The sequence below is a fragment of the Rhinopithecus roxellana genome, chromosome 15 (genome assembly GCF_007565055.1).
Source record: "Rhinopithecus roxellana isolate Shanxi Qingling chromosome 15, ASM756505v1, whole genome shotgun sequence".
NCBI lineage: Eukaryota > Metazoa > Chordata > Mammalia > Primates > Cercopithecidae > Rhinopithecus > Rhinopithecus roxellana.
The window spans coordinates 67,307,822-67,334,453 of NC_044563.1; the positions used below are offsets into that span (position 1 = coordinate 67,307,822).

At 44.6% G+C, this 26,632-nt stretch overlaps 1 protein-coding gene and 1 pseudogene across 3 annotated transcripts in view; one reads left to right on the forward strand and one right to left on the reverse strand.

Moving 5' to 3' along the window:
* Positions 1-2,946: 2,946 nt before the first annotated feature.
* LOC104656711 lies at positions 2,947-3,267 on the reverse strand (annotated as a pseudogene).
* A 4,829-nt stretch (positions 3,268-8,096) lies between these two features.
* Positions 8,097-26,632, forward strand: part of NFRKB (nuclear factor related to kappaB binding protein) — a 45,164-nt gene continuing 26,628 nt past the window's right edge. For 2 of the 3 annotated variants that reach the window (XM_030917526.1, XM_010356379.2), the window contains exons 1-11: positions 10,785-10,958; positions 15,162-15,363; positions 17,812-17,939; positions 18,963-19,137; positions 19,691-19,828; positions 20,433-20,506; positions 21,379-21,463; positions 22,274-22,454; positions 22,689-22,797; positions 23,029-23,155; positions 23,374-23,439. In XM_030917526.1, coding sequence (XP_030773386.1) covers positions 10,785-10,958; positions 15,162-15,363; positions 17,812-17,939; positions 18,963-19,137; positions 19,691-19,828; positions 20,433-20,506; positions 21,379-21,463; positions 22,274-22,454; positions 22,689-22,797; positions 23,029-23,155; positions 23,374-23,439 — 1,459 coding nt within the window. Of the gene's footprint in view, positions 8,204-9,251; positions 9,332-10,784; positions 10,959-15,161; positions 15,364-17,811; positions 17,940-18,962; positions 19,138-19,690; positions 19,829-20,432; positions 20,507-21,378; positions 21,464-22,273; positions 22,455-22,688; positions 22,798-23,028; positions 23,156-23,373; positions 23,440-26,632 lie in introns of those variants that run through there. The other variant, XM_010356391.2, reaches the window with a different exon arrangement.

Consider the following 26,632-nt stretch of genomic DNA (forward strand, 5'->3'; position numbering starts at 1 on the left):
CTAGCACTTTGGAAGGTTGAGGTGGGAGGATCACTTAAAGGCAGGAGTTCAAGACCAGCTCAGGCAACATAGTGAGACTGTCTGTAAAGAAAATGAAAATATATATTAGCAGGGCGTGGTGACATGTGCCTGTAATCCTAGCTACTTAGGAGGCTGAGGCAAGATGATCACTTGAGCCCCAGAGTTGAGGCTGCAGGGAGCTCTATTGTGCCACTGCACTCCAGCCTGGGTGACAGAGTGAGACCCCATCTCAAAACCAAGAGGCAGAAAAGGAGTGGAAGACGATATAGGAGCAAAGAACAAGGGAACACATAGAAAACAGGAACAAATATAGTCAGCATTAATCCAAATATAGTCAGTATTAACCCAAGTATATCAATAATCACTTTGAACATCAGTGTTCAAATGCACCGGTTAAAAGAGATCATCAGGCTGGATCAAGAAACAAGACCCAACTATACTTTGTCTATGAGAAAACCACTTTGAATATAATGACATGTAGGTTAAAAACAAATGGATGGAGAAAGATACACCATGCTAGCACTAATCAAAGAAGGTGGGAGTAGTTAGATTAATTTCAGACAGCAGACTTCAGACAAAGTTATCAGGGATAAAGTGGAGGCATTATATAATGATAAAGGGATCAGTTCTCTAAGAGAACATAAGAACCCTGAATGGGTAAGTGCTTTAGCAACAGAGCATCGAAACATGTAAAGCAAAAACAGAAGTACAAGGAGAAACAGAGGGTCATTGGTCTCCAACTATAATGGTGGAATCATCTCTCAGAAATGTACAGATCGAGCAGGCAGAAAATCAGTAAGGACATGGTTATGCTCAACACAAAGATCAATGGGAAATAAGATCTATAGACTACTTCTTCTAATAATAGAGTGCATATTGTTATCAAGCATATGGAACACTAACCAGCATAGGACACATTCTGGGGCATAAAATACACTTAACAAACTTAAAAGAACACATACAATGTCTGCTCTTATACCACAATGGTATTAAACTAGAAATAAAAAAGACAGCTGTAAATTTTCAAAATACTTGCTGATTAAAGACACTTCTTTGTAACACATGAACCAAAAAAGACATCTCACATTAAAAAATATTGTGGGCCAGGCACAGTGGCTCATACTTCTTATCCCAGCACTCTAAGTGGCTGAGGCAAGAGGATCATTTGAGACCAGCATGGGCAACATAGTGAGACCCCATTTCTACAAAAAATAATTTTTAAAAATTAGCTGAGCACAGTGGTCCCAGCTACTTGGGAGGCTGAGGTGGGAAGACTGCTTGAGCCTGGGAGGTCAAGGTTGCAGTGAGCTGTGATTGTGCCACTGTACTCCAGGCTGGGTGACAGAGTGAGACTTTGCCTCCAGAATTTTTGTTTTAAACTAAATAAGAATGAAACATAAAAATGTTTGGGATGTTGTACTGAGAGGGAAATTTTATTATTGAATGCATATGGTAGAAAATAATGATCTAGGCCAGGCGCGGTGGCTCACGCCTGTAATCCCAGCACTTTGGGAGGCCGAGGCGGGCCGATCATGAGGTCAGGCGATGGAGACCATCCTGGCTAACATGGTGAAACCCCAGTCTCTACTAAAAATACAAAAAATTAGCCGGGTGCGGTGGCGGGCGCCTGTAGTCCCAGCTACTCGAGAGGCTGAGGCAGGAGAATGACGTGAACCTGGGAGGCGGAGCTTGCAGTGAGCCGAGATCGCGTCACTGCACTCCAGCCTGGGCGACTGAGCGAGACTCCATCTCAATAAATAAATAAATAAATAAATAAATAAATAAACAAACAAACAAAATAATGATCTAAAATCAATCATCTGAAGTTCCACCTTAGGAAACTAGAAAAAGAACAAATCCAAAATAAATATAAGAAATAAAAATTAGAGCAGAAATCAATGAAATTGAAAACAGGAAATCAATAAAGAAAATAAATGAAACAAAAATCTGCTTCTTTGAGAAGATCAATAAAATTGATGTATCCAGCCATGCTAAGAAAAAAGACTGAAATTACTAATATCAGTAATATATAGGCCAGGCACAGTGGCTCACCCCTGTAATCCTAGCACTTTGGGAGGCTGAGGCAGGTGGATCACCTGAGGTCAGGAGTTTGAGACCAGATTAGCCAACATAGTGAAACCCTGTCTCTACTAAAAATGCAAAAATAAGCCAGATGTGGTGGCGGGTGCCTGTAATCCCAGCTACTCGGGAGGGTGAGGCAGGAGAATTGCTTGAACCTGAGAGGCAGAAGTTGTAGTGAGCCGAGATTGTGCCACTGCACTCCAGCCTGGGGGACAGAGTGAGACTTCATCTCAAAAAAGAAAAAAAATATATATTAGGGGACTTCACTACAGATCCCATGGACATGAAAAGGCTAATAAAGGAATACTATTCGAACTGTATGCATGCAAATTTGACAACCTAGATGAAATGGACCAATTTCTTAAAAGATGTAGTCTGCCAAAACTCATAGAAGAGAAATAAACAATTGAACAGGCATATATATATGTATTTCATATATATACATATATACACATGTACATATACACACACATATATACATATACACATACATATATACACATATATACATATATACACACATATATTTCATATATATATGAAATAAATTGAATCAATAATAAACCTTTCAAAACACAAAGTACCAGGCCAGATGTGTTCACTGGTGAATTCTACCAAACACTTAAAGAAGAAATTATACCAATTATCTCCAATCTTTTTCGTAAGATAGAAGCAAAGAGAATACATCTTTTTAAAAAGTTTTTAGTTTATTCATCTTGTGAAAAATCCCCAGTGGCTGCAGATGGCATCACTGCAGCACCTTTACTCCTTCGGCTTTTTGCCAGCACCAACATTGGCCTTTGCAATTCCCCTAACTTCCTTCACTCTGTTCTTGTGTTCCTTTCATTGCTTTCTCGAGGTCTTTTCCTTCTCATACAGGCCATGTCTTGCAAGTCTATGTTTGAGTTCATTTTTCTTTGCATAATCCAAGGAATCATAAAGCATGCCAAAGCCAGTTGTCTTGCCACCACCAAAATGAATTCGGAATCCAAATACAGAGATGACATCTGGTGTGGTCTTGCACATTTTGGCTAGTTTCTCCCGAATTTCTGTCTTAGGCGCTGTTGCCTTCCTGGGGTGAAGGATATCAATGAGCATTTGTTTCCTCTGTAGTAGTCGGTTGGTCATGAACTTTCTAGTTTGAGCAGTTACTGTGTCGTTCATGATGGCGGTCTATCCTCAGACAGCCAGGGAGGAAAAGAGGATCTTAACTCATTCTGTGAGGGCAGCATCACCCTAATACTAAAATCGGACAAAGACATTACAAGAAAAAATACAGACCTATATAGCTCAAGAACACTGATGCAAAAGCCCTCAGCAATGTATAAAAACAATTATACACCGGCTGGGCACGGTGGCTCAAGCCTGTAATCCCAGCACTTTGGGAGGCCGAGACGGGCGGATCACGAGGTCAGGAGATCGAGACCATCCTGGCTAACACAGTGAAACCCCGTCTCTACTAAAAATACAAAAACTAGCCGGGCGAGGTGGCGGGCGCCTGTAGTCCCAGCTACTCGGGAGGCTGAGGCAGGAGAATGGCGTAAACCCAGGAGGCGGAGCTTGCAGTGAGCTGAGATCTGGCCACTGCACTCCAGCCTGGGCGACAGAGCGAGACTCCGCCTCAAAAAAAAAACAAAAAAACAAAAAAACAATTATACACCACAACCATGTGGGATTTATCCCAGGTATGCAAGGCTGGTTCAACATTTGAAAACAATTTAATGTAAAACATCATACAAACAGGCTAAGAATACCTCATGATCATATCAATGGACACAGAAAAACATTTGACAAAACTCTGAAACCCACCTATGATAAAAACTCTTAAACTAGTAATAGAAGGGCACTTTTTCTACTTGATAAAGAAGATCCACAAAAACCCTACAACAAACATCATACTTAATGGTGAGAAATTCAAAGCTTTCCTGCTAATATCAGGAACCAGGCAAAGATGTTCCTTCTCACCACTGCTTTTTACCATTGTACTGGTAGTCCTAGCTAATGCAATGAGACACACACAAAAAAAATACACAGGCATACAGATTGGCAAGAAAAAATAAAACTGTCTCTGTTCACAGGTGACAAAAATCCAAAAGATTTAAAAATAAAAAACTGAACTAATAAGCAATTATAGCAAGGTTGCAGGGTGTAAGGTTAATTTAATTTTTTGAGACAGAGTCTTGTTCTGTTGCCCAGGCTGGAATGCAATAGTGTGATCTTGGCTCACAGAAAGCTCTGCCTCCTGGATTCAAGTAATTCTCCTACCTCAGCCTGCCAAGTAACTGCGATTACAGGCCCCGCCACCATGCCTGGCTAATTTTTGTATTTTTAGTAAAGACAGGGTTTCACCATGTTAGCCAAGCTGGTCTTGAACTCCTGACCTCCAGTGACCCACCCGCCTTGGCCTCCCAACGTGCTGGGATTACAGGTGTGAGCCACCACGCCCGGCCAAGAATAAAAAAAAAATCCTGGAACTAATAGGCAATTATAGCAAGGTTGCAGGGTACAAAGTTAATTTTAAGAAGTCAATCACATTCCATATACCAGCAATGGACAAGTGGAAATTGAAAGGAAAGACACGATACCATTCACATTAGCACACCCAAAAATGAAATACTTAGGTATACATCTAACAAAATATACACAATATCTATATGGTGAAAACTACAAATCTGATGAAAGAAATCAATGAAGAACTAAATAAATGAAAGTATTCATGGATAAGAGGACTTAATATTGTCCGGATGTCAGGTTTTCCCAATTTAATCTACAGATTCAATGTAATCCCAATCAAAATCCCAGCAAGTTACTTAGTGGATATCAACAGACTGACTTTAGAGTTTATATGGAGAGGCAAAAGACCCTAAATAGCCAACACATTATTAAAGGAGAACAACAAAGTTGGAAGACCGCAGTGCCGGACTTCAAGACTTAATATAAAGCTACAGTAATCAAGACAATGTGGTACTGGTGAAAGACAAGTGGAACAATGCAAGAGTATAGAGAGCCCAGTAGCGGACCCAGATGAATACAGTCAAGTGATTTTTGACAAAGGAGGAAAGGCAATGTAGAAACGATAGTCTTTTCAAGAAGAAGAAATGGTGCTGGAGGCCAGGCGTAGTGGCTCATGCCTGTGATCCCAGCACTTTGGGAGGTCAAGGTGGGTAGATTACTGGAGTCCAGGAGTTTGCAATCAGCTTGGGCCATGTGGCAAAACCCCATCTCTACAAAACAAACAAAAAAACACCTCAAAATTAGCTGTGCATGGTGGCGCATGCCTATAGTCCCAGCTACCTGGAAGGTGGAGGCAGGAGGATTGCTTCAGCAGCCTGGGAGGCAGAGGGTGCAGTGAGCTGAGCTGAGATCACACCACTGCACTGCAGCCCTGGTGACAGAGTAAGATCCTGTCTCAAAAAAAAAAAAAAAAAAAAAAAAAGTGCTGGAACATATGGGGATCCACACGCAAAAAAAATGAATCTAGACCTGGACCTTACACTCTTCACAAAAAGTAACTCAAAATGGATTATAGGCCTAAATGTAAAATGCAAAACTATAAAACTAGCAGATAACATAACATGGGAGGCAACCTAGATGACTTTGGGTCTTGTGATGACTTTTTAGATATAACACCAAAGGCACGAAGAAATAATTGGTAGCCTGGAATTCATTAAACTTTAAAATTTCTGCCCTGAGAGAGACTGGAGAATGGAAAGATAAGCCACAGACTGGGAGAAAATACTTGTAAAAGACATACCTGATAAAGGACTGTTATCTAAAATATACAAAGAACAATGAAAACTCAACAATAAGAAAACTAAAAAATGGGCCAAAGTCCTTAAGAGACATCTCAGTAAAAAATACATAAAGATGGTAAAGAAGTATGTGAAAGAGGCTCTACATCAGGGAAATGCAAATTAAAACAACATGAGGCCAGGTGCAGTGGCTCATGCCTGTAATCCCAGCACTTTGGGAGGGTGGGGTGGGTGGATTGCTTGAGCCCAGGAGTTAGGGACCAGCCTGGGCAACATGGCGAAACCCCGTCTCTACAAAAAATAAAAATTAAAAACAAAAAAGAATACGAGACACCACTATGGAGCTATTGGAATGGGCAAAATTCAGAATACTGACAATACCAAGTGCCAGTGAGAATGAGAAGCAACAGGAACTCTCATTCACTGCTGGTGTGAATGCAAAATGGTATAGCTGCTTTGGAAGGTAATTTGGCAATTGGCTTGATTCATAATTGCCAAAACCTGGAAACAATGAAGACGTCCTTCACTAAGCGAATAGATAAAACTGTGGCATATCTATTGGACTACCACAATGGAATGGGATATTATTCAGCACTAAAAAGAAATAGGAGCTATCAAGTCATGAAAAGACATGGAGAAAACTTCAATGCCTGTTACTACGAGAAAGAAGCCAATCTGAAACGGCTACATACTATGTAATTCCAACTAGATGACATTCTGGAAAAAGGCAAAACTATGGAGACAAAAAGATCAGCGGTTGCCAGGGATAGAGGAGAAGGAGAGATGAATATGCAGAGCACAGATGATTTTTAAGACAGAGAAATTACTCTGCATTATACTGTGATGGTGGGTAATGATGTATCAATGTAGGTTCATCAGTTCTTTTGTTTGTTTGAAACGGAGTCTCACTCTGTCGCCAGGCTGGAGTGCAATGGCGTAATCTCGGCTCACTGCAACCTCTGCCTCCCAGGTTCAAGCAATTCTCCTGCCTCAGCCTCCCGAGTAGCTAGGACTAATAGGCGCCCGCCACCACACCCAGCTAATTTTTGTATTTTTAGTAGAGACGGGGTTTCACCATGTTGGCCAGGATGGTCTCGATCTCCTGACCTCGGGATCCACCCGCCTCGGCCTCCCAAAGTGTTGGGATTACAGGCGTGAGCCACCAGGCTGGGCAGGGTTCATCAGTTCTAAGAAATGTACCACTCTGGTAGGGGATGTTGATTAAAAGGAAGGCGATGCATGTGGGGAGGTGGGGCGGGGAGTATTTGGAAAATCTCTGATCTTTCTGCTCAATTTTGTTGTTAACTTTTAACTGCTCTAAAAAACAAAGTCAATCAAAAATTATAGTTTACATTGTTTTTATTCTTTTTCTCTTTCTGGTCTTGTCACAATCGCAACGTAAGGGAAATATCGGTGACAACTATGGAGTGATATTCCACTGCCATTTATACTTGATCGTTTCTAATTCAAGAGCCTCTCAACAGTGTAACAGGAACTTAGGGCATTTGTGGAGCCAGTAGAGGAACAGAGATTGGGTGGTTTGGAAACCATTCTTTTCCAGGAAAGGAAGAACATTAGCTCGGCCGGCCGGCTTCTCTGGTTCCATCCACAAGGAGAACTGAGGATGGTCTCTGCGCCACTGCTGGGAGTACCTGGAATAAGTAGTGTGAAGCCGTACTAAGCAAAACCCAGTGAATAAGAGGAAAGGGTCCTTGATATCTAACAAGAGGAACATGATGGAGTTTAACTTAAAATGTGATCCTTCGATGTGTTTACTTTCTTTCTGGACATCGAGGGTCCGGGGACGGGAAGGAGGAATGAAGGAACTCAGAGGCACAGGCTGAGGTCGCGTTCTACTCATGTCCTCAACTGTAAAATAGGCACTAATAGTGCATCGCTCACAGGGCTGCAGCGCAAAGACGGTGGGTAAGAAGTGCTTAGCATAGGGCCTGGGGCAGGGTATGCTCTCTGCAAACGTCAGCTAAAAGACGTGCCTTCGCTCATGAGCTATGGAACTTTGATTCGCGGTCAGGCAAACACAGGCACTGTCTGGGGCCTCTGGAAGCTCCTACATCAGGTGAGACGCGCAAGCGGGCTGGAACCTGCATTCCCAGGCCCAGCCGCGCGCAGGCACCTTCGCCGACCGTCGTGTCAGTCGCCCCGCTTCAGGCCCCGCCCGCTGTGACCCCGCCCCGGCACCCTCCAGGCCCCGCCCCGCGCTGCCCCGCCCCTTCCGCCGCTCAGGCCCAGAGCGTGCGCGCACTCAGACTCCTTGCGGGAGCGAGCGCGTCCGGGAGCCCGCGGCCGGAGAAGGGCTGCGGGTTAGGGGACCGGCGCCTGCGGTTCAGGTGAGGGCGGGCAAGGGGCGGCGAAAGGGTTAAAGTGTCGCAGGGGAGTGGTGGGAGCAGGAGCAGGCGGCTGGGTCCGCGAGGTCGCTGCCCCTGTGGGCGTGGGGAGCCGGAGCGGGGCGTGGGGAGCGGTGCGACGCGTGAGGCTGGGGGTTAGGGTTAGGCACGCGTGGGGGAGGGGCGGGGCCGAGTCGTGCAGGTCTGAGGATTGGACCCCGGCCTTGGGCCAGCCGGGCTGGCACCGGAGCGGGATTTGCTGCGGAGTTGACGGGTTTGGAGCCGGCTGTTGCTCCGGAAGGACCCGAGGGTTTAGCTTCTGCATTGGGGAGGGTCCAGCGGGGAAAGTTAGACCAGGTGCTGAGGAAAAGCCAGTGATGAAAGGCCGACAGGCCTTCCTGGTCTAGTGAAGAGGTTCAGAACGCACCAAGACCTGGAAATCCTGGGCTTCCGGGGTCCAACTCCCTGGCAGCTGCCTGCTTTTGGTATTTTGAGATTCTGTTCAGAATAGTGGCAGTGCAAAGGTTGTCACTGGACTAGATAAAATTTAGCTGGACATGCACCGTCTTTGAAGAAACTTGTGAGCAAGTTGTATAGAGATAGACCTCCCAAGAGGCAGGTAGGACACTGGCTTTGCAGCTGATAGTCTGTTCTATGCCAGTTCTGTTTTATTCTGAGCATCAGGTTGCTTCTGCAATTTTTTTTTTGCTATTTTGAAGTTTCGTTAAACTCAGATACTATGTGCCGTCTCACCCGCTTCACTTATTTAGGCACAGGCATGGTCAGGATGTCATTTCACCATGTGCTGAAGGCAATGATGGGGCAGAGTTGTTTGGGGACCACCCACCTGCCTTGACCCAACACTGAAGTTTTTGCTGTATCTTTACATGGATCTGAAATCTCTTCAAGGGAACTTGAAATAATTTAGTGGAACGTGCTTCACTTTACATGTAGTTATTATAGATCTGTTGTCATTTGAGAATTTTGGGAAAGAAAAGTACCTGTATTATGTAATTCACACTGTCACTCATCTGGAGATTATTCATTGCAGGATTTCAGCGTTGGAAATAACGGGAGGGAGGACCCGGACCAGCTTCCCTTCATCAAATAAGGAAATTGACACCTAGCTTGGTAAGATTTGTGGAATGTTACTGGCAGACCTTGGCTGGAATTCTGGTGTTTTGACTGTTAACATTCTTTTTTCTTTTCATTTTAGTGTGTTTTTTAGCCCACTTCGTAGAAGTAGGAGCTGGAAAGGATGGATTGAGTGAATGTTAGCAGAGTGATTGAGTTGAAGCTCCCTGTGGTCCTGTTAGCATTGTGCAGTCCTGTGCTGTCAACTTGACACCTAATCCCAGCCGTCAGTCCAAAATGTTGTAATATGTAGTTTTCTAAAGGTGTTCAGCAGTGTTCAGTTATTACAGGAAGGAGAAAAGTAGCATTAATTTACATGATTATACGGATCAGATGGACTACCTAAAGGCAGATTGGCCGTTGACTTTACTGGTTGTTATGGTCAGGTGTGTGGAACCTCAGGCATTTATGTGGACTAATAAAGTCATATCAGTAAGCTTCCTTTTCGTTATTTAAATATTGTGAGGTTATACAAGAGGTGTTGTGTGTAGCATTAAGCACATGGGTTTGCAGGCAGGCGGACCTGAATTTCAGTACTGCCTCTGGGGTTGGGCACGTTACTGACCTACTCTGATTTTCAGTTTTAATTCTGCTGTAAAAACCCATGACCCTGCTTCGCACAGTTGTAGGAATTAAACGAGATCTGTGAAAGGCCTGGCGTTTGATGGGCCCTCATAGCGTGACCGTTAGCATTTGCGTTTTACTAGTGTAGGTTGATTCTCAGCAAATTTTCTTCTGTGAAAGCACAACAAATAAAGAAAGAAAGAAATATTCTTTCTTTTTCTTTTTTTTCTTTTTGAGACAGGGTCTCTGTTGCCCAGGCTGGAGTGTGGTCACGGCTCATTGCGCTCTCTCCCTCTCATGTTCAAGCGATCTTCCCACCTCAGCCTCCCGAGTAGCTGGGACTACAGACGTGTGCCCCCACGCCTGGCTGATTTATTTTTGTTTTTTGTAGAGAAGGGGTTTTGCCGTGTTCCCTAGGCTGGTCTCAAACTTCTGGACGCAAGGGGACTGCCCGCCTCAACCTCCCAAAGTACTGTGACTGTAGGTGTGAGTTACTGCACCCAGCCAACAACAAAGAATTAATTGCTAAAAAACAGTTGTTAAAGAATTACATTGTGGGAGAGTGATTATTGGTCTGGGAAGTGTAAATTATAGATTGTGATCTGTTTATCATTTAATCTCAGTCTCATTTTACTCATCTGTAAGTGAAGGCATATGAAATGTATGAATTTAGGAGTTACTGTAGGAGCATTCTGAGAAAAGAACTCTTCCAGATAAAACTTGAAAATTCCAGTGAGAATGCTGTGGTGAAAGGGAGGGAGAAGAGCTGTTTAGCTGTAATTAGGGTGCAAGGATAAGGTGTAAGAACTGGCTGGAGGCTGAATGTTTTTCTGGAGGAATGTTAGCATCAGCTAGATCCCTGGAATTTCTGCCTTTCTGTCTCAAGATGCATGTCTTTGTCCAGAGTACCTGTGGAGAAGTAACAATGGATTCCTTAGACCATATGCTGACAGATCCTCTGGAACTTGGTCCGTGTGGAGATGGCCATGGCACACGCATCATGGAGGATTGCCTCCTGGGAGGCACCAGAGTTAGTCTGCCTGAGGACCTTCTGGAGGATGTGAGTAGTAACAGTGGTTGCGACCTTTTCCTCTCTGTCAGCTTCCTTGTAACAGTTATGGGAAACCTTTTCCACTCTACATTTCCAGTCTTTTGTGCTCCCTTTTGTTCATTTTCTACATTGCAGGCAGCCTGATCTCTTATCTTTTTTTAAAGTTTAGAGTCTATTTAATATCTGATTAAGGAAGAAAACAAGCTGCATTCTGTATCTTTAATAATATGTCAAAATAACTTGATAACTTGATATAAGCTCTATTTTTAACAAGATAATTTTCATCCATTAAAAAAGGTTGTATATTTTAACCATGGAATACTACTCAGCCATAAAAAGGAATGAAATAATGGCATTTGCAGCAAACTGGATGGAAATGGAGGTCATTATTCTAAGTGAAGTAACTTGGGAATGGAAAACCAAACATCGTTCTCACTTATAAGTGGCAGCTAAGCTTTGAGGACACAAAGGCGTGAGAATGATAATGGACTCTGGGGACTTGCGGGGAAGGATGGGAGTGGTGTGAGGGGTAAAAGACTACACGTTGGGTGCAGTGTACACTGCTTGGGTGATGGGCGCACCAGAATCTCAGAAATCACCACTAAAGAATTTACCCGTGCAACCAGACACCACCCGTTCCCCCAATACTGTTGAAATAATAATTAAAAATAGAAAAAAAAAGTAGAAATTATGGGAAACAAATATGAAAAAATAGTCAGTGGGTGTCTTTTCTACTAAAACCAGAAGATTGTTGTGAGTACAATCTTCACTGTGAAATATTTGGCAGTTAATTCCTCTATGACGCAGTGTCTTACTGTGTTAGTAAATCTGTTAGTTAACAGTTGCAGTATTTTAAATGTTTTTGTTGTAAACTTAGAGGTAATCTCCTTTATTCGTTTGGTTCTTTTCAACTATTTGAGACGCTTTCATTCCCTGATATTTATGAAGTATATGTTTATCACTAAATGTACTAGTTTGGTTTACATTAATAATTTGATGTGTGGTCTAAAAATGTAGTCACTAAGAGGGTGTACAGTGTGGTTACAGATTGATTGGCAGTGGAGTACCATGGAGGCCGCTGCAGTGGTGCTAATGGTGCTAAGGCTAGCAATGGAATTTCTGTGTAGGGCCTTAAGCCCCTGAGGGTCCTGGTGACTCAGGGAATCCATCACAGCCTGGGGTCATTCACCCCAGTTCACTCCTTTTGTCTGGCCTGGATTGCCCCATGCTTGCCCTCATTCCAACAACTGAGTAGGGACCCAGCAATCTGAATGAGCTGATCGTTGTTTATGTTCAGATGAGAAATGTCCGGACCACTTAAACTATAGCTGCTTTTCTGGCAGTCTTATCTGCAGGGCCCAAACTTAATAAACCATAGGAAATAGACTGTCATTCTTAGTTTGCTGCCCGGACTTATTTTAGATTCAGAGCATATTGGTACATGGGAGACGTAGTGTCGTTTGCTCTGATTTTCAACCTGTGGGCTATCTGGCATCTTTTGTGCTGCTGGCTTTTTTCAGTCATGGCACGATTGTATCTCTTAGCGTTTCTTTTGCCCAGCAGGATAATACTGAGTCCCATTGCAAGCATGGACAAGGCCTCTGGTTCTGGTCACCACTACCTTTTCAACCGTAGAACATCACTGGAAATGCTTAATGCCTGGATCTATATTCTACTGAAAATAGTTCCACTGGGAAGCCTTTCAGTGGGAAACGAATAAATATTATACATGGTTATGTTCAGTTATGTCAATAAGACCGCTTACTAATAGAAAACAAACATTTTTAAAAGGTATATTTTAAAAGCAGAATTATATATGTGTTTAAAATGGTTACCATGTCGTGGAGCATTAAGCAAAATCTACACGTATTTTCTGTATCCATAAGGTAACCCGCTACTCAGTAATAGTATATGCCTTGGGGTGGGATGCCAGCTTGTTTTTGTCCGCTTTCACAGGCAAGATGTGTCATCATCATCATTAAGGTGGCTACTGTTTATTAAGTGCTTATTATTTGCAAGCCACTATGTACGTGAAAACATTCATTTAATTACGTATTTTTTTTGTTTTCCATATTTTGAACGTACAGGTGTGGAGCATGATACAGCAAACAGTCATCTGTACATCACCCAGTTTTAAGAGATAATTTAGTTTTTTTTTTTTTTTTTTTTTTTTTTTTTTGAGACGGAGTCTCGCTCTGTCACCCGGGCTGGAGTGCTGTGGCCGGATCTCAGCTCACTGCAAGCTCCACCTCCCAGGTTCACGCCATTCTCCTGCCTCAGCCTCCCGGGTAGCTGGGACTACAGGCGCCGCTACCTCGCCCGGCTAGTTTTTTGTAGTTTTTAGTAGAGACGGGGTTTCACCGTGATAGCCAGGATGGTCTCGATCTCCTGACCTCGTGATCCGCCCGCCTCGGCCTCCCAAAGTGCTGGGATTACAGGCGTGAGCCACCGCGCCCGGCCTAGTTTTTTGTTTTACATTCTTCTTTGGTAGTATGTCAAGCGCTATGGATAAAATGAAAGCCACCCGTGTGCTGTTGTCTGATCCTCTCTCCCAGCTACTAACAACTGTACTGCAGTTGGTGCACATACTTCCCATCCTTGTTTTCTTGGCATACTCGTTCAGGACAATCCCTTTATGTTACTCATGTAGTCAGCAAACACTTGTTCCATTAGGCACCTCTATGCCAGACACTGAGTTAGATGCTAGGAATAAAATGGTAGGCAAAAATAGGCTTGCAGGGGAAAATCCTGGGCCTTGGGACTGAGGTGCTTTTGATACATTCATGCAAAGATGCCTGGAGTAGGTGGTTGGATTTCTGGATTGTTTCCTGCTGAAACCCTTTGGTGGGTCTCCATTGTCCTTAAGGATAAAGTCACAACTACCTGAAATGCTTGCCGTCCTTTGCATCTTTTTGCTGTCTGCTGCCTCCACCTCCCTCCCTGTTCTTGCTCTAGCCAAATATTGCCTGAACTCTTTAAAAAAAAAAAGTGAAATGTATCACACAGAAGAGTCTATAAAATGCATATATATACACACAGGTAAAACAATAATAGAACATGGGTATAGCCTTCAGTTAGGGTAGGAGGACTACCGAGACCACTGAAACCCGCCACCACGCACACTGTCTTATCCCTCTCCATTCCCCCACAGGTAACTGCTATCCTTTCTTTTGTGTTAATTGTGTTTTTGTTTGTATGGTGCTGCTCTGTGGATTTCTAACCCTCTCCCCGACCATCTTTTTTTCTCTTTCCTTGTCCCTCTCCTGTCTTCAACAACTGCTTTTTGGTGAGCGTTCTCTGACATTGTAAATGTGGGGTGTTTGCTTCCATACACATCAGCGCTTCTTTAACTACATTGTAACTGCATATTTAATTGTTCCCCACCTCAGACCATATATATGCCAGGCCAAATTAGTATTGTGCTCATGGAAGGTATCCAGCATATAACTCGTGAGTTGAAAATGAACTCTGTCCTATTTCTTCTCACTCTTAGCTAGTGACTTCAGTTCCTCAAGTTCATTCCTTTCATGTTAAACGTTTCCTGCCACTCAGTTGAAGCTGAATTCAGATGTCCACCCTCATACCCTCGTTGGCAGAGGTGGCTTCCAAGTGGGATTCTCTACTAAAATCATTTTTCTCTGGATTATTATTTACTGTTGATATAAGACTGTGGCTCATATGTAGTCTTTCATCTCAGATCATTGGAATTTGAGTTTATTTTTAAAAATGTAGGCCAGGCACGGTGGCTCACGCCTGTAATCCCAGCACTTTGGGAGGCCGAGGCAGGCATATCACCTTAGGTCAGGAGTTCGAGACCAGCCTGGTCAACGTGGTGAAACCTTATCTCTACTAAAAATACAAAAAATAGCCAGGCATGGTGGTGCACACCTGTAATCCCAGCTACTCGGCAGGGTGAGGTAGGAGAATTGCTTGAGCCTGGGAGGCAGAGGTTGCAGTGAGCCAAGATCATACTGTTGCACTCCAGCCTGGGCAACAAGAGCAAAATTCAGTCTCAAAAAAAACCAAAACAAAACATGAAAAGTTGGTAGTGATAGTTGCACGGCAAATGTGAATGCAACGCCACTGAAGTCTACACTTAAAAATGGTTAAATTGGTAAATCTTATGTGTATTATGTAATGTTTTGTGTGCACACACATACAAAAAACTTAAAAATTTATGTTACTTTTGTTTACCTTTCCTATTTCTTCTAGCCTGAGATCTTCTTTGATGTTGTCAGCCTCTCAACATGGCAGGAAGTGTTAAGTGATTCTCAACGTGAACACCTCCAGCAGTTTCTGCCTCAGTTTCCTGAAGACAGTGCTGAGCAGCAGAATGAACTCATCTTAGCCCTGTTCAGTGGGGAGAACTTCCGCTTTGGAAATCCTCTGCACATTGCCCAGAAGCTTTTCCGAGGTTTGTAGCTCAGTATTCTTTCTTTGAGGGGAGTGGTAGATGGGCACACATTCACTTATGTGGGTGTTCCTTTCTTCCTTTTCTTCTCTTTATCTTCATGTACAGATACTGAGCCGGCAGAGAGCGGTTTTGTGTAACACTTTGCTGTCTAGGCTGTGTTTTAAAAAATAAAATTAGGCCGGGCGTGGTGGCTCAAGCCTGTAATCCCAGCACTTTGGGAGGCCGAGACGGGCGGATCACGAGGTCAGGAGATCGAGACCATCCTGGCTAACATGGTGAAACCCCGTCTCTACTAAAAAATACAAAAAACTAGCCGGGCGAGGTGGCGGGTGCCTGTAGTCCCAGCTACTCGGGAGGCTGAGGCAGGAGAATGGCGTAAACCCGGGAGGCGGAGCTTGCAGTGAGCTGAGATCCGGCCACTGCACTCCAGCCCAGGCGACAGAGCGAGACTCTGTCTCAAAAATAAAATAAAATAAAATAAAATAAAATTTATTGGCTTATATATAGAAAATACATAATATGATCTCAGCTGTGTAACCAGCATCTACATAAAAAAAAAAAATTTCCAGCATACTAGAGGTGCCTTCATGCCTGGTCTTTAAAAATTTTTAAAAACAGCTTGCCATTTGCTTTATTGCACGTATCAAGGTTTGTATGTGTGTGTGTTTAGGTACATACACTTTTTGCTGCAGAAAATATGACAGTTCACTACCAAGCACTTAAGCATGTCCATGTCTCTTAACAGACACTCTCCCATATCATGACAGCCCTGTTACCACACACAAGGAATTTACATTGAGCAGATAATATCATAGGCTGTTTCATGTTAAAATTTTCTTCTTTTTTTTTGGGGGGACAGTCTCGCTCTGTCGCCCAGGCTGGAGTGCAGTGGCGCAATCTTAGCTCACTGCAAGCTCCACCTCCTGGTTTCACGCCATTCTCCTGCCTCAGCCTTCCGAGTAGCTGGGACTACAGGGGCCCGCCACCAGGCCTGGCTAATTTTTTGTGTTTTTAGTAGAGACGGGGTTTCACTGTGTTAGCCACGATGGTCTTGATCTCCTGACCTCATGATCCGCCAGCCTTGGCCTCCCAAAGTGCTGGGATTATACCCGTGAGCCACTGCGCCCGGCCTTCATGTTCAAATTTTCTTAATTGTTCCTGCAGTGTCCTTTAGAGTGGCTGTGTAAATCCAGGATCTGTTCAGGGTTCATGCATTGTGCTTGGGCCTTATGTCTCTAGCTTTTTGAATCTAGGGCCCTTTGCCCCTTTTGTTTTTGTCTTTCAGTACACTGACATTTTGAAGAGCCAGGACACTTAAATTATAAAATGTCCTGCTTCCTGGGAGTTTGTCATTTTGTTTTCTTTTGATTAGATTGGGTTAAGGGCTTTCGGCAAGAATACGATACAGGAAATGTGGTCTTTCCCATTGTATCACCTCAGGAGGCACATGGTGTCAGTTTTTCCATTGTGGTAAAGCCACATTTGATCACTTGGTTAAGTAGTGTCTGCCATACCTCTTGTTTGTAAGGGTACTTTTTTTCCTTTATCATAAAGAAGCACTGTGGGATGATACTTCAGGATCATGGATCATGTGATAGTCTCATTTTCCAAAAGCCTTTGTTTTACCCAGTGGTTTTTGCTTCCATGGGTGATTCTCAACTGCATCAGTTATTATGTTGGGGGTTGCAGAATGGTTTGGACCACTGTTTAAGTTACAGTTTACTTTCTGTACCATGGAGAGGAGCCAAGGAAGCCTCCTCCCCTTCCTTTCCAGGGTGACTGTGTTCTGACACAAGGCCCTGAATGGGCAGCACATCTTGAATTCTGTTAAACTCGACAACTTGACAGCTGCTAATGACCAGAGAGAGCAGGCTTATCATCTGAAATCTCATTGTTTTAAGGCTTTAAAATGAACATTCCCACCTTTGGTGGGTGACTAGTGTAAAAAGGAATTGCCCTCTATGGTTGTCAGAGATCTGTTTCACTACAGCTGAGGGTGCACTGTCTCCTCTGGTAGAGCAGAAGTCAGGGAGACCCGCTTGGCTTTAGAGGGGCTCTGTAAGTGACCTTCCGTAATGGTAGCACTGTCTCTTGTGCTGGCATGTTTCCCCCAAAACAGTATGGTAGTCTGGTAAGGATACAAGTGAGGAATGTCAAGGCAGGACTTCGTGCGTGTTCCACTCTGACTCATGCCACGTATCAGTTCTAGTGTTGCTGAAGACAGTTGTATTACTGTGGCTATGATGGTCATCAGCCTTAAATGAGCTGTCATTGCTTCTCAGCACACTTTTACTTTTGGTTCTGTTTCCTGATTCTCTTAGATGTTCACTTTTCCCTTAAGTTTTATGGTAAAGAGTTTACCATGTTAAGCACTCATTCAATACATTTGTTGACTGATGATGTATATTTGTTGACTGATGTGTATATATATACCTTTATTTTTTTAAGATGGACACTTTAACCCCGAGGTGGTCAAGTACCGGCAGCTATGCTTCAAGTCACAGTACAAGCGCTACCTCAACTCCCAGCAGCAGTATTTCCATCGGCTGCTGAAGCAAATTCTTGCTTCCCGGAGTGTAAGTAGTGCTGGGAACTGGATATAAAATGTGGGTGGTCACAGGTATCATGACTTCAAGAAGCATTTCAGGTGCAAAACGCAAAAGTTGCCACTAAGAAAAAAATGCTACCGATTAATCTGTGACACAGTTAAGCTAGTGCCATCCTTTCTTATGATAAACTTCAAATGTGTCCTGATTTCAGAGATGTTAAAACATAAAAAAAGTGCTTCTTAAAATTGACGAAATTATAGTAGCTTCAGTGTTTGCCAAGATAAACAGATGGATTTTGGATGCATCATGGGTTATTAAGGGAAACCAGGATTCCTTAGAATGGATATGAAGGTGTGCACGGGCCTCTGAATGCTGTGATGGATGGTAGCATAGTAGGTCCAGTGGCCGCTGGAAATTCTTAGAGGCAAAGTTGTTTGGGTTTTAAGTCATCCTTCACGCTTTGGTATAGAAATACTTGAGTGTCGGGCCGGGCGCGGTGGCTCAAGCCTGTAATCCCAGCACGTTGGGAGGCCGAGACGGGTGGATCACGAGGTCAGGAGATCAAGACCATCCTGGCTAACATGGTGAAACCCCGTCTCTACTAAAAATACAAAAAACTAGCCAGGCGACGAGGCGGGCGCCTGTAGTCCCAGCTACTCGGGAGGCTGAGGCAGGAGAATGGCGTGAACCCGGGAGGTGGAGCTTGCAGTGAGCTGAGATCCGGCCACTGCACTCCAGCCTGGGCGACAGAGCGAGACTCCGTCTCAAAAAAAAAAAAAAAAAAAAAAGAAATATTTGAGTGTCTAGTATAAAAAAGTGTTCATTCCTAGTAGAGCACTTCAACACTCAGATTTGGGATTTTTCTTCATGTAATCAATATAGGTTCTTTTTATTGGGATGTATTAATACATATGTGTATCTTTCTTTGTGATCTGGAGGGAGGGAGTTGGGCTTAACACTGAAGAGAAGAAAATGTAGACTTGTAGAGTGTTCATTGTTCCAGAACAGGTCTTGGATGATGACGTGTACCACCACCTGATCTCTTCCTAGGATCTGCTGGAGATGGCCCGGCGGAGCGGCCCCGCCCTTCCCTTCCGGCAGAAACGCCCTTCACCATCCCGCACACCTGAGGAGCGGGAGTGGCGGACCCAGCAGCGTTACTTGAAGGTCTTGAGGGAAGTGAAGGAAGAGTGTGGTGACACCGCCCTGTCATCTGATGAAGAGGGTGAGTGTCCTCGGGCACTTGGGGCAGCTGGGGTATTGGATTGATACCGGCCGCTTGTCCGGTTGGAGCCAGTGGTAGCCATTTATCTCCCCAGCAGAGAAACCCTCTTGAGCTGTCTTGGTCTGGGGTGGGTAGCGGGGCTCAGAAGGCCTTGGTCTTTGGGTTGCTAAGGCATTGCCATCAGATGGGGAGTGACTACATGGCCTTTTTCACCCTCATGGCCTTGTGGCATTTGAGCTTAGATGAGAGCCCGCCAGGCGACTCCCTGCATGACAGGGTTCTCCACAGTGGGCCTGACTGGTCCCATTTGCCACTTGAGAGAACTGTTTTCCCCTTACAGGAGAGTAGTAGTGGCTGTTGGCCTGCTGCAATGCGACCCCAGCACTCTGTTGAAGTCTCTCTTCCTGGAAGAGCCGTTAGATGACCTAAGTGTGCTCCAGCTCCTCTGGGGAAGGGTCAGAAAGGAGTGTGGAACCCTGGCCTCCATGTTGTTGGCTTAGCCTTGTTGAACCCAAATGGCCACTTACCCAATCTCCCCTATTGGAGTCCACAGCCACGTTGGATTTACAAGAACAATTTTCTTTTGAAGATCTCAGCTCATGGCTTCCAAGCTCCCCAGCACGTTCTCCTAGTCCTGCGGTGCCCCTGAGGGCGGTGCCCACACTTTCAACCACGGATATGAAAACTGCAGGTGAGAACCGAGTTGCCGCCGTCACCATTCTGTGACATTGCGGTGGAGACCTGAAAACTCCTTTAGAGGGAGGTGGGTGGGGGCAGATTCCTAACTACCAGGAAAACAAAGCTCCCTAGAACTAGGTGATTTGTTTGGTAAAGTGTTTGTACCATTTTACTTTTTTTTACATCTGAAGATAGGCCTGCCTTTTTTCCTTTGTTGTGAAATTTTTTCTCAGAAGCTGATATTTTGGGCTAAAGAAAGTAAAATCTTGAAACAGCAGTACGAAGGGACAGTTCAGTAAGAGGACAAAGGAATAACCAGAGCCAAGCCATTCTCCAGAGTTTCTGTGAGTTTGGAGAAGAGTTTTTATTTGAAATAGGAGGCAAAGAAGAATGTTAAGAACCTTAAGTGTGTTTTAGGACCAGCTGAGTCACTGAAGTCATTTATTACCAATGTAAGGAGAAGTGGAAGTGTTGATCCTGTGACTTGAAAGATTTTTAGTACTTGTAGTTCACAGGTGTCAGAAGGGAAACTCAGAAATATCTTTCTTTGGACAAGTGACCAAAAGCTGTAAATTGGAGAATCATGGTAGTGAATGTGGTTTGGTTTGTTTTCTCAGATAAAATAGAACTGGGGGACAGTGACCTGAAGATTATGTTAAAGAAGCACCATGAGAAGCGGAAACATCAGCCAGTAAGATGGGAAGGGCTTGCGGCCGTGTGGTTTTCAGCCTGATGATTCAGGATTGGCTGTCCTGAGGAAGACACGGGCATCCCTGCCTTGTTTGTATGTCCTCCCTACCATGTGGGCACAGGAGCAGCCGGTGAGGCGGGCTAGCATCAACGATGTGAGGCGTGGCGGCTTTGACTTCACAGGGGCTGCTGAATGTAGTGTCTGCGTTCGTTGTTACAGTGACACTGTCGAGTATAGGAACGGTCGTCTCCACCTCAACAGTGCTCGAGAGGTCAGGGAGCTTGTCATTGGTCCTATAGCCAGGAAGCAGCAGAGCCAGGAATCGGGTCCTGGGTTTGTCCCACTTGTTACTGTTTCCATTATTCCATGTAGCAAGCTGAGGTAGCTAGCACCTCAGAGAGTGCAGTGGAGAAACGATGAGGCCTTTTTGAGAAGAAAGGACAGTCCTTCTAGGGCTAGGAGGTGAGATGGGAAGAACCCCACGTTGGAAGTCAGTACTGAGTTCTCTCTCTTTTCCAGTTACTGTGATACTTCTCTAAACCCTGTTTCCACATTTTATAAAACATAATAATAACTTAACAAGACTGTTTGCAAAGCACATGAGACCAGGAATGCAGAAGAGCTTTATAACTAAATGCTGTACGATAGGAAGGTTGGGACTGGGTTCTATGCACCAGTATCAAGGTTTTTTTTTTTAAATTAAATGGGTATATGATAGGGAAAAATTGAATAGTTTTCTCTTCCTGTATTTTTTATTCAATGTGATTTCCCCAAGTGTACCTAACATCTAATGGTTACATACATTTGCAAAATCACCTTAGTTTTTGCTCCTTTTTGGGCCTCCATGACCACATTTTGGATATCACATCTAGGATCACCCGGACCTTTTGACAGGGGACCTGACCCTCAGTGACATCATGACTCGAGTCAACGCTGGCAGGAAGGGCTCTCTCGCAGGTAAGTGACTGGGCGCCCTCTGGGAGCCTTCATCTGACTATGGTGTTAAGTTGCACGAGCCCATAACATGTGGCACAAATAAATGAAACCATGGCCTCCTTCATGCTGATAACCTTTATTATTACCTCTTACGGGCTTACAGGTGGGAAATGAATGTAAAATCAGCACAACTGAGCATCAGCTCTTTTGTTGTTTGTTTGTTTTTTGTTTTTTTAGACGGAGTCTTGCTCTGTCACCCAGGCTGGAGTGCAGTGGCGCGATCTCGGCTCACTGCAAGCTCCACCTCCCGGGTGCACACCCTTCTCCTGCCTCAGCCTCCCGAGTAGCTGGGACTGCAGGCGCCTGCCACCATGCCCGGCTAATTTTTTGTATTTTTAGTAGAGACGGGGTTTCACCGTGTTAGCCAGGATGGTCTCAATCTCGTGACCTCGTGACCCACCCACCTTGGCCTCCCAAAGTGCTGGGATTACAGGCGTGAGCCACTGTGCCAGGCCTATGAACTCTTTATAATAAATATTAAAATTAAGCCGTATACTTGAGAGGCTGAGCTGGGAGGATCACTTGAGCCAGGGAGGTTGAGGCTGTAGTGACCTATGATTGCACCACTGCACTCCAGCTTGGGCAACAGAGTGAGATCCTGTCTCAAAAAAAAAAAGCTGTAAATCACTCATTGAATTTGGTTTCATTGAGTGTTTTATTACTGAGACTTCTATCTTTGGTGGGCCTTGGGAAGAGAATATGCAGATAAGACCCCTCACTTCCCTGTGTAGGAGATACATTTCTGTGACTGGTGTTACTTTTCCTTCCCAGCCTTATATGATTTGGCTGTCCTTAAAAAAAAGGTTAAGGAAAAAGAGGAAAAGAAGAAGAAGAAAATAAAAACGATCAAATCAGAGGTAGAGGACCTGGCTGAGCCTCTAAGCAATACTGAAGGGGTTGCATCTCTCTCACAGGCCCCCTCTCCGCTGGCAATTCCTGCTATCAAGGAAGAGTAAGTGAGCATCAGAGATTCTGTGATTCTCAGGGTGAATGCCCTGGCCCCCAGGGCTTGTCGTAGGTGTAAGTGTGTTGGACTTGTAGACCTGGACTCCCAGGGATACTGCTGGGAAAATGTTGTTTGCTCCTTTCTTGAACTCTTTTGTGACTGCTAGGAGGCTTGGGGATCTGAGTCAATCTAGGGATGTGTTCTTGGTCTTTTTGATTTTTATTTTTCTTCCCTCATTAGGCCCCTTGAAGACCTCAAGCCTTGCCTTGGAATCAATGAAATATCTTCCAGCTTTTTCTCTCTTCTATTAGAGATCTTGCTGCTGGAGAGTCAGGCTAGCCTTCCTATGGTAAGCATTTTGGAAAAGTTGGAGGTACATTAGAGTATTCAAAGTGTTCAAATCCTGAATGGTCTATAGCTTGAGAAGTGAAGTCTGGGTTCCTCTCAAAGCTCTGTAGTTAACTTGCTTTGTGATTTGGACAAACTGCGGATGCATATGCCCCAGCTTGTGGTGGCGCTTGTGTGGAATTGCTGGTATAGAAGAGAAGTCTAACTGGGTTCTGCCTTTGCTTTCCCTCAGCTAGAGGAGCGAGTTTTGGATTGGCAGTCATCACCAGCCAGCTCCCTCAACAGCTGGTTCTCTGCGGCCCCCAACTGGGCTGAGTTGGTACTACCAGCCCTGCAGTATCTTGCTGGAGAAAGTCGAGGTAAGGTGCTTTTTTTGTAAGGTCAGTGTTTTTTCCCCTTTTTGTCGAATTAATTAATAGAGTAAACTGCAGCTTCACTCGTGTAATCCATTATGCCTTTGCATAATGCTATGCCTTGAAGGTTCCTGCTTTTCTAATACACTGTGGAACACTCAAAAGCTGTTTCAGAGTTCAGGGATGCACCTGTATGGCTTGTTTATGTGGTCCATTTCTTGCAGCTGTTCCTTCCAGTTTCTCTCCATTTGTTGAATTCAAAGAGAAAACCCAACAGTGGAAGTTGCTTGGTAAGTAATCCGTGTTATCTACCCCAACAGGTTTTCTTTTTCTTTTTCTTTTTTTTTTTTTTTTTGAGACGGAGTCTCGCTCTGTCCCCTGGGCTGGAGTGCAGTGGCCGGATCTCAGCTCACTGCATGCTCCGCCTCCCGGGTTTACGCCATTCTCCTGCCTCAGCCTCCCGAGTAGCTGGGACTACAGGTGCCTGCCACCTCGCCCAGCTAGTTTTTTGTATTTTTTAGTAGAGACGGGGTTTCACTGTGATAGGCAGGATGGTCTCGATCTCCTGACCTCATGATCCGCCCGTCTCGGCCTCCCAAAGTGCTGGGATTACAGGCTTGAGCCACTGCACCCGGCCCCTAACAGGTTTTCATTCTCCCATTTCTTCCCCTAAGTTTCTTTGCCTTCCAATCAATATGGTCCTGCAGATTGGTTTAAAAAGCAATATTAGATCTTATTTTGCTCTGGGAAGGAGTCCTTCAAGACACTTTTGTACTCTCAAGATGGGTTAACTGACTCCTCTGGTTGGACCAATGCTGAGATGGAAGGAATATCCTTTCTGTATGATGTAGTCTGGTGATGGCTAAATTTAAATCTGCAAGGGTATTTTGCAAGAGCGTCAACATTTATATTAATCATGCCAATGACTTTGGATTAATTTGTACTATGAATATTTTTCTTTCTTAAAAGTGGGCTTTGCTATTGAGGAGAATGTGCAGCAGCCCTGAATAAATTGTTTCTAAAGAACAGGGTCCTTATTTTTAAGTTTATAAAGCCCACTTAGTGTATAAGTTGTCATAACATGCATCTGAAGTCACTTGGAGGCTGTTGCCTGGTGATGGTGAAAAGAGAGAAATCCGTGTTGGTTTCCTGTTGAAATTCATAGGCACTTCTCTGTGCTGAGTGGTCTGTGGAGAGGTGTATGGAGAGCAGGTTATGAAAACAGTAGACTCATCCATTCGTTGTTTATTACATTTATTCAGCTTCTAGGTGTCAGGCACTGTTGTTAGGTGCTGGGGGGATACAATGGCTTCTGAGACAGTGCGCTCCTCTCATAGGGCCTAAGGTCTGTTTGGGGAACAAATACTTATTTAGATTTAATGACAAACTGATCCTTTCTGTAAAGGAAAAATATTATAATAGGAATTGATGTAGTGTGCAGAGTTGGGAGGACCTTCCTGAGGAAGCAGCGTCTGAGCAGAGGTGTATGATGAATAGGACCGAGCCAGGCAAGTAGAGGGGAGGCAGCAGCATTCGAGGTGGAGGAGTTAGAACCTTTCCATGAGGAAGATGTGATCTAAAATAGTCACGCAACCCACAGGCTATGAGAGCTGATGGTAATTTAGACACGGGAGAGGATGGATACGTTTGAGAAAGATTTAGGTGGGCTTGGTTATGGCTTGGCTGTGGGGAATGAAGGAGAATAATGTGAGGCATGGCTCCTGCTAGATTTGCAGCTGGTGGAGGAAGGTGTTGTTTGTGCAGGTAGCAGCTGTGGAGGTCTGGACTTGGAGGCTGGAGATCCTGAGTTTAGTTCGTAAAATTTATTTATTCATATATTTTTTGAGACAGAGTCTTGCTCTGTGCCTCATGCTGGAGTGCAGTGGCACGATCTTGGCTCACTGCGACCTCTGCCTCCCGGGCTCAAGCGATTCTCCTGCCTGCTCCTATCTCTGAGTAGCTGGGACCACAGGCGTGCGTTACCATGCCTGGCTGTTTTTTATATTTTTAGTAGAGACGAGGTTTCCCTATGTTGCCCAGGCTGATCTTGAACTCCTGAGCCTAGGTGATCCACCTACCTCAGCCTCCCAAAGTGCTGGGATTACAGGTGTCAGCCACTGCACCCAGCCTGACTTTAGTTTTAGAGCTGCGTTTGAGGTATTCCAGTGGAGTTGTTGAATAGACGGTAGGATGTGTGGGTTTAGAATTCAGACCAAAGAGTTTAAAAGGGAGAGTGTTAGCATGTGTCTGGTGCAGGGCACCAATGATGCTGTTACCTGAGGAGGAAGCACAGAGTGAGGAGAGAGGGCGGAGGAGGGCTCTTCACGGCAGAGGGTCTGAGTGAGAGCATGAGAGTGCGGGCGGGGGGTGCGACTGTAGAGGTGGGGAAAACCTGGAGCAGGGTTTTCCGGAGTCTTGGAAGCCAGAAGATAGGAGCGCCTGAGAAGTGGGGAGTGGTCATTTTCCTCCATAGTTCCTAAAAGATTCAGTAAGATAAAGACTAAAGATTTGTGAACATGGGCCGGGCGCGGTGGCTCAAGCCTGTAATCCCAGCACTTTGGGAGGCCGAGATGGGCGGATCACAAGGTCAGGAGGTCGAGACCATCCTGGCTAACACGGTGAAACCCCGTCTCTACTAAAAAAAAAAATACAAAAAACTAGCCGGGCGAGGTGGCGGGCGCCTGTAGTCCCAGCTACTCGGGAGGCTGAGGCAGGAGAATGGCGTAAACCCCGGAGGTAGAGCTTGCATTGAGCTGAGATCCGGCCACTGCACTCCAGCCTGGGCGACAGAGCGAGACTCCGTCTCAAAAAAAAAAAAAAAAAAAAAAAGATTTGTGAACATGAAGAAAGTTGTGAATTTTTCAGTGAGCATGAGTCGCTAGTGGAACAGTGGAGGTGAAACCACCGTGAGCTGAAGGTGATGATGGTAGCTGACTGCAAGCACTCCCCCCGTCAGTCAGGCTGCAGTAGCCATGGAGGGAACACGTATATCTGGGCCTGGCAGACCGTTTCATGTAGGGCCAGATAATAAGCATTTGAAGCTTGTCGGCCAGGTGCTTTAGTTGAAGCTACTCTGCCATTGTTGAGAGCTTTCTGCAAATAGTGATATTATGTACTGACTATGAAAACAAAGATAAACAGCCCCTTTGAGAAGGGTAGCTGCATTCATCACATAAGCAAACCTGGCTGATGATGGTCCTGTGGCTTCTAACCTGGGCAGGAGACACAGGTGCCATCAGGGTCTCAGACAGCCTGAACAGAGTGACCTCAGAGGAGGGCACAGGAGACAGGGCTTATCTCTTTCTAGGCGGGTCATGGAAAGTCAAGCTTTTTGCTGCCCCAGGGTCTTAACTGCTGTGGTAGTGAATAGAATTTCTCTGTGCCCCAATAGCCAGAAACCTTTCTTACCTACAAAAATAGAATAATTACCTTGGTATAAGCTATCATTACATCTTTTGTGATGCCTACCACCTTTTGAATTGA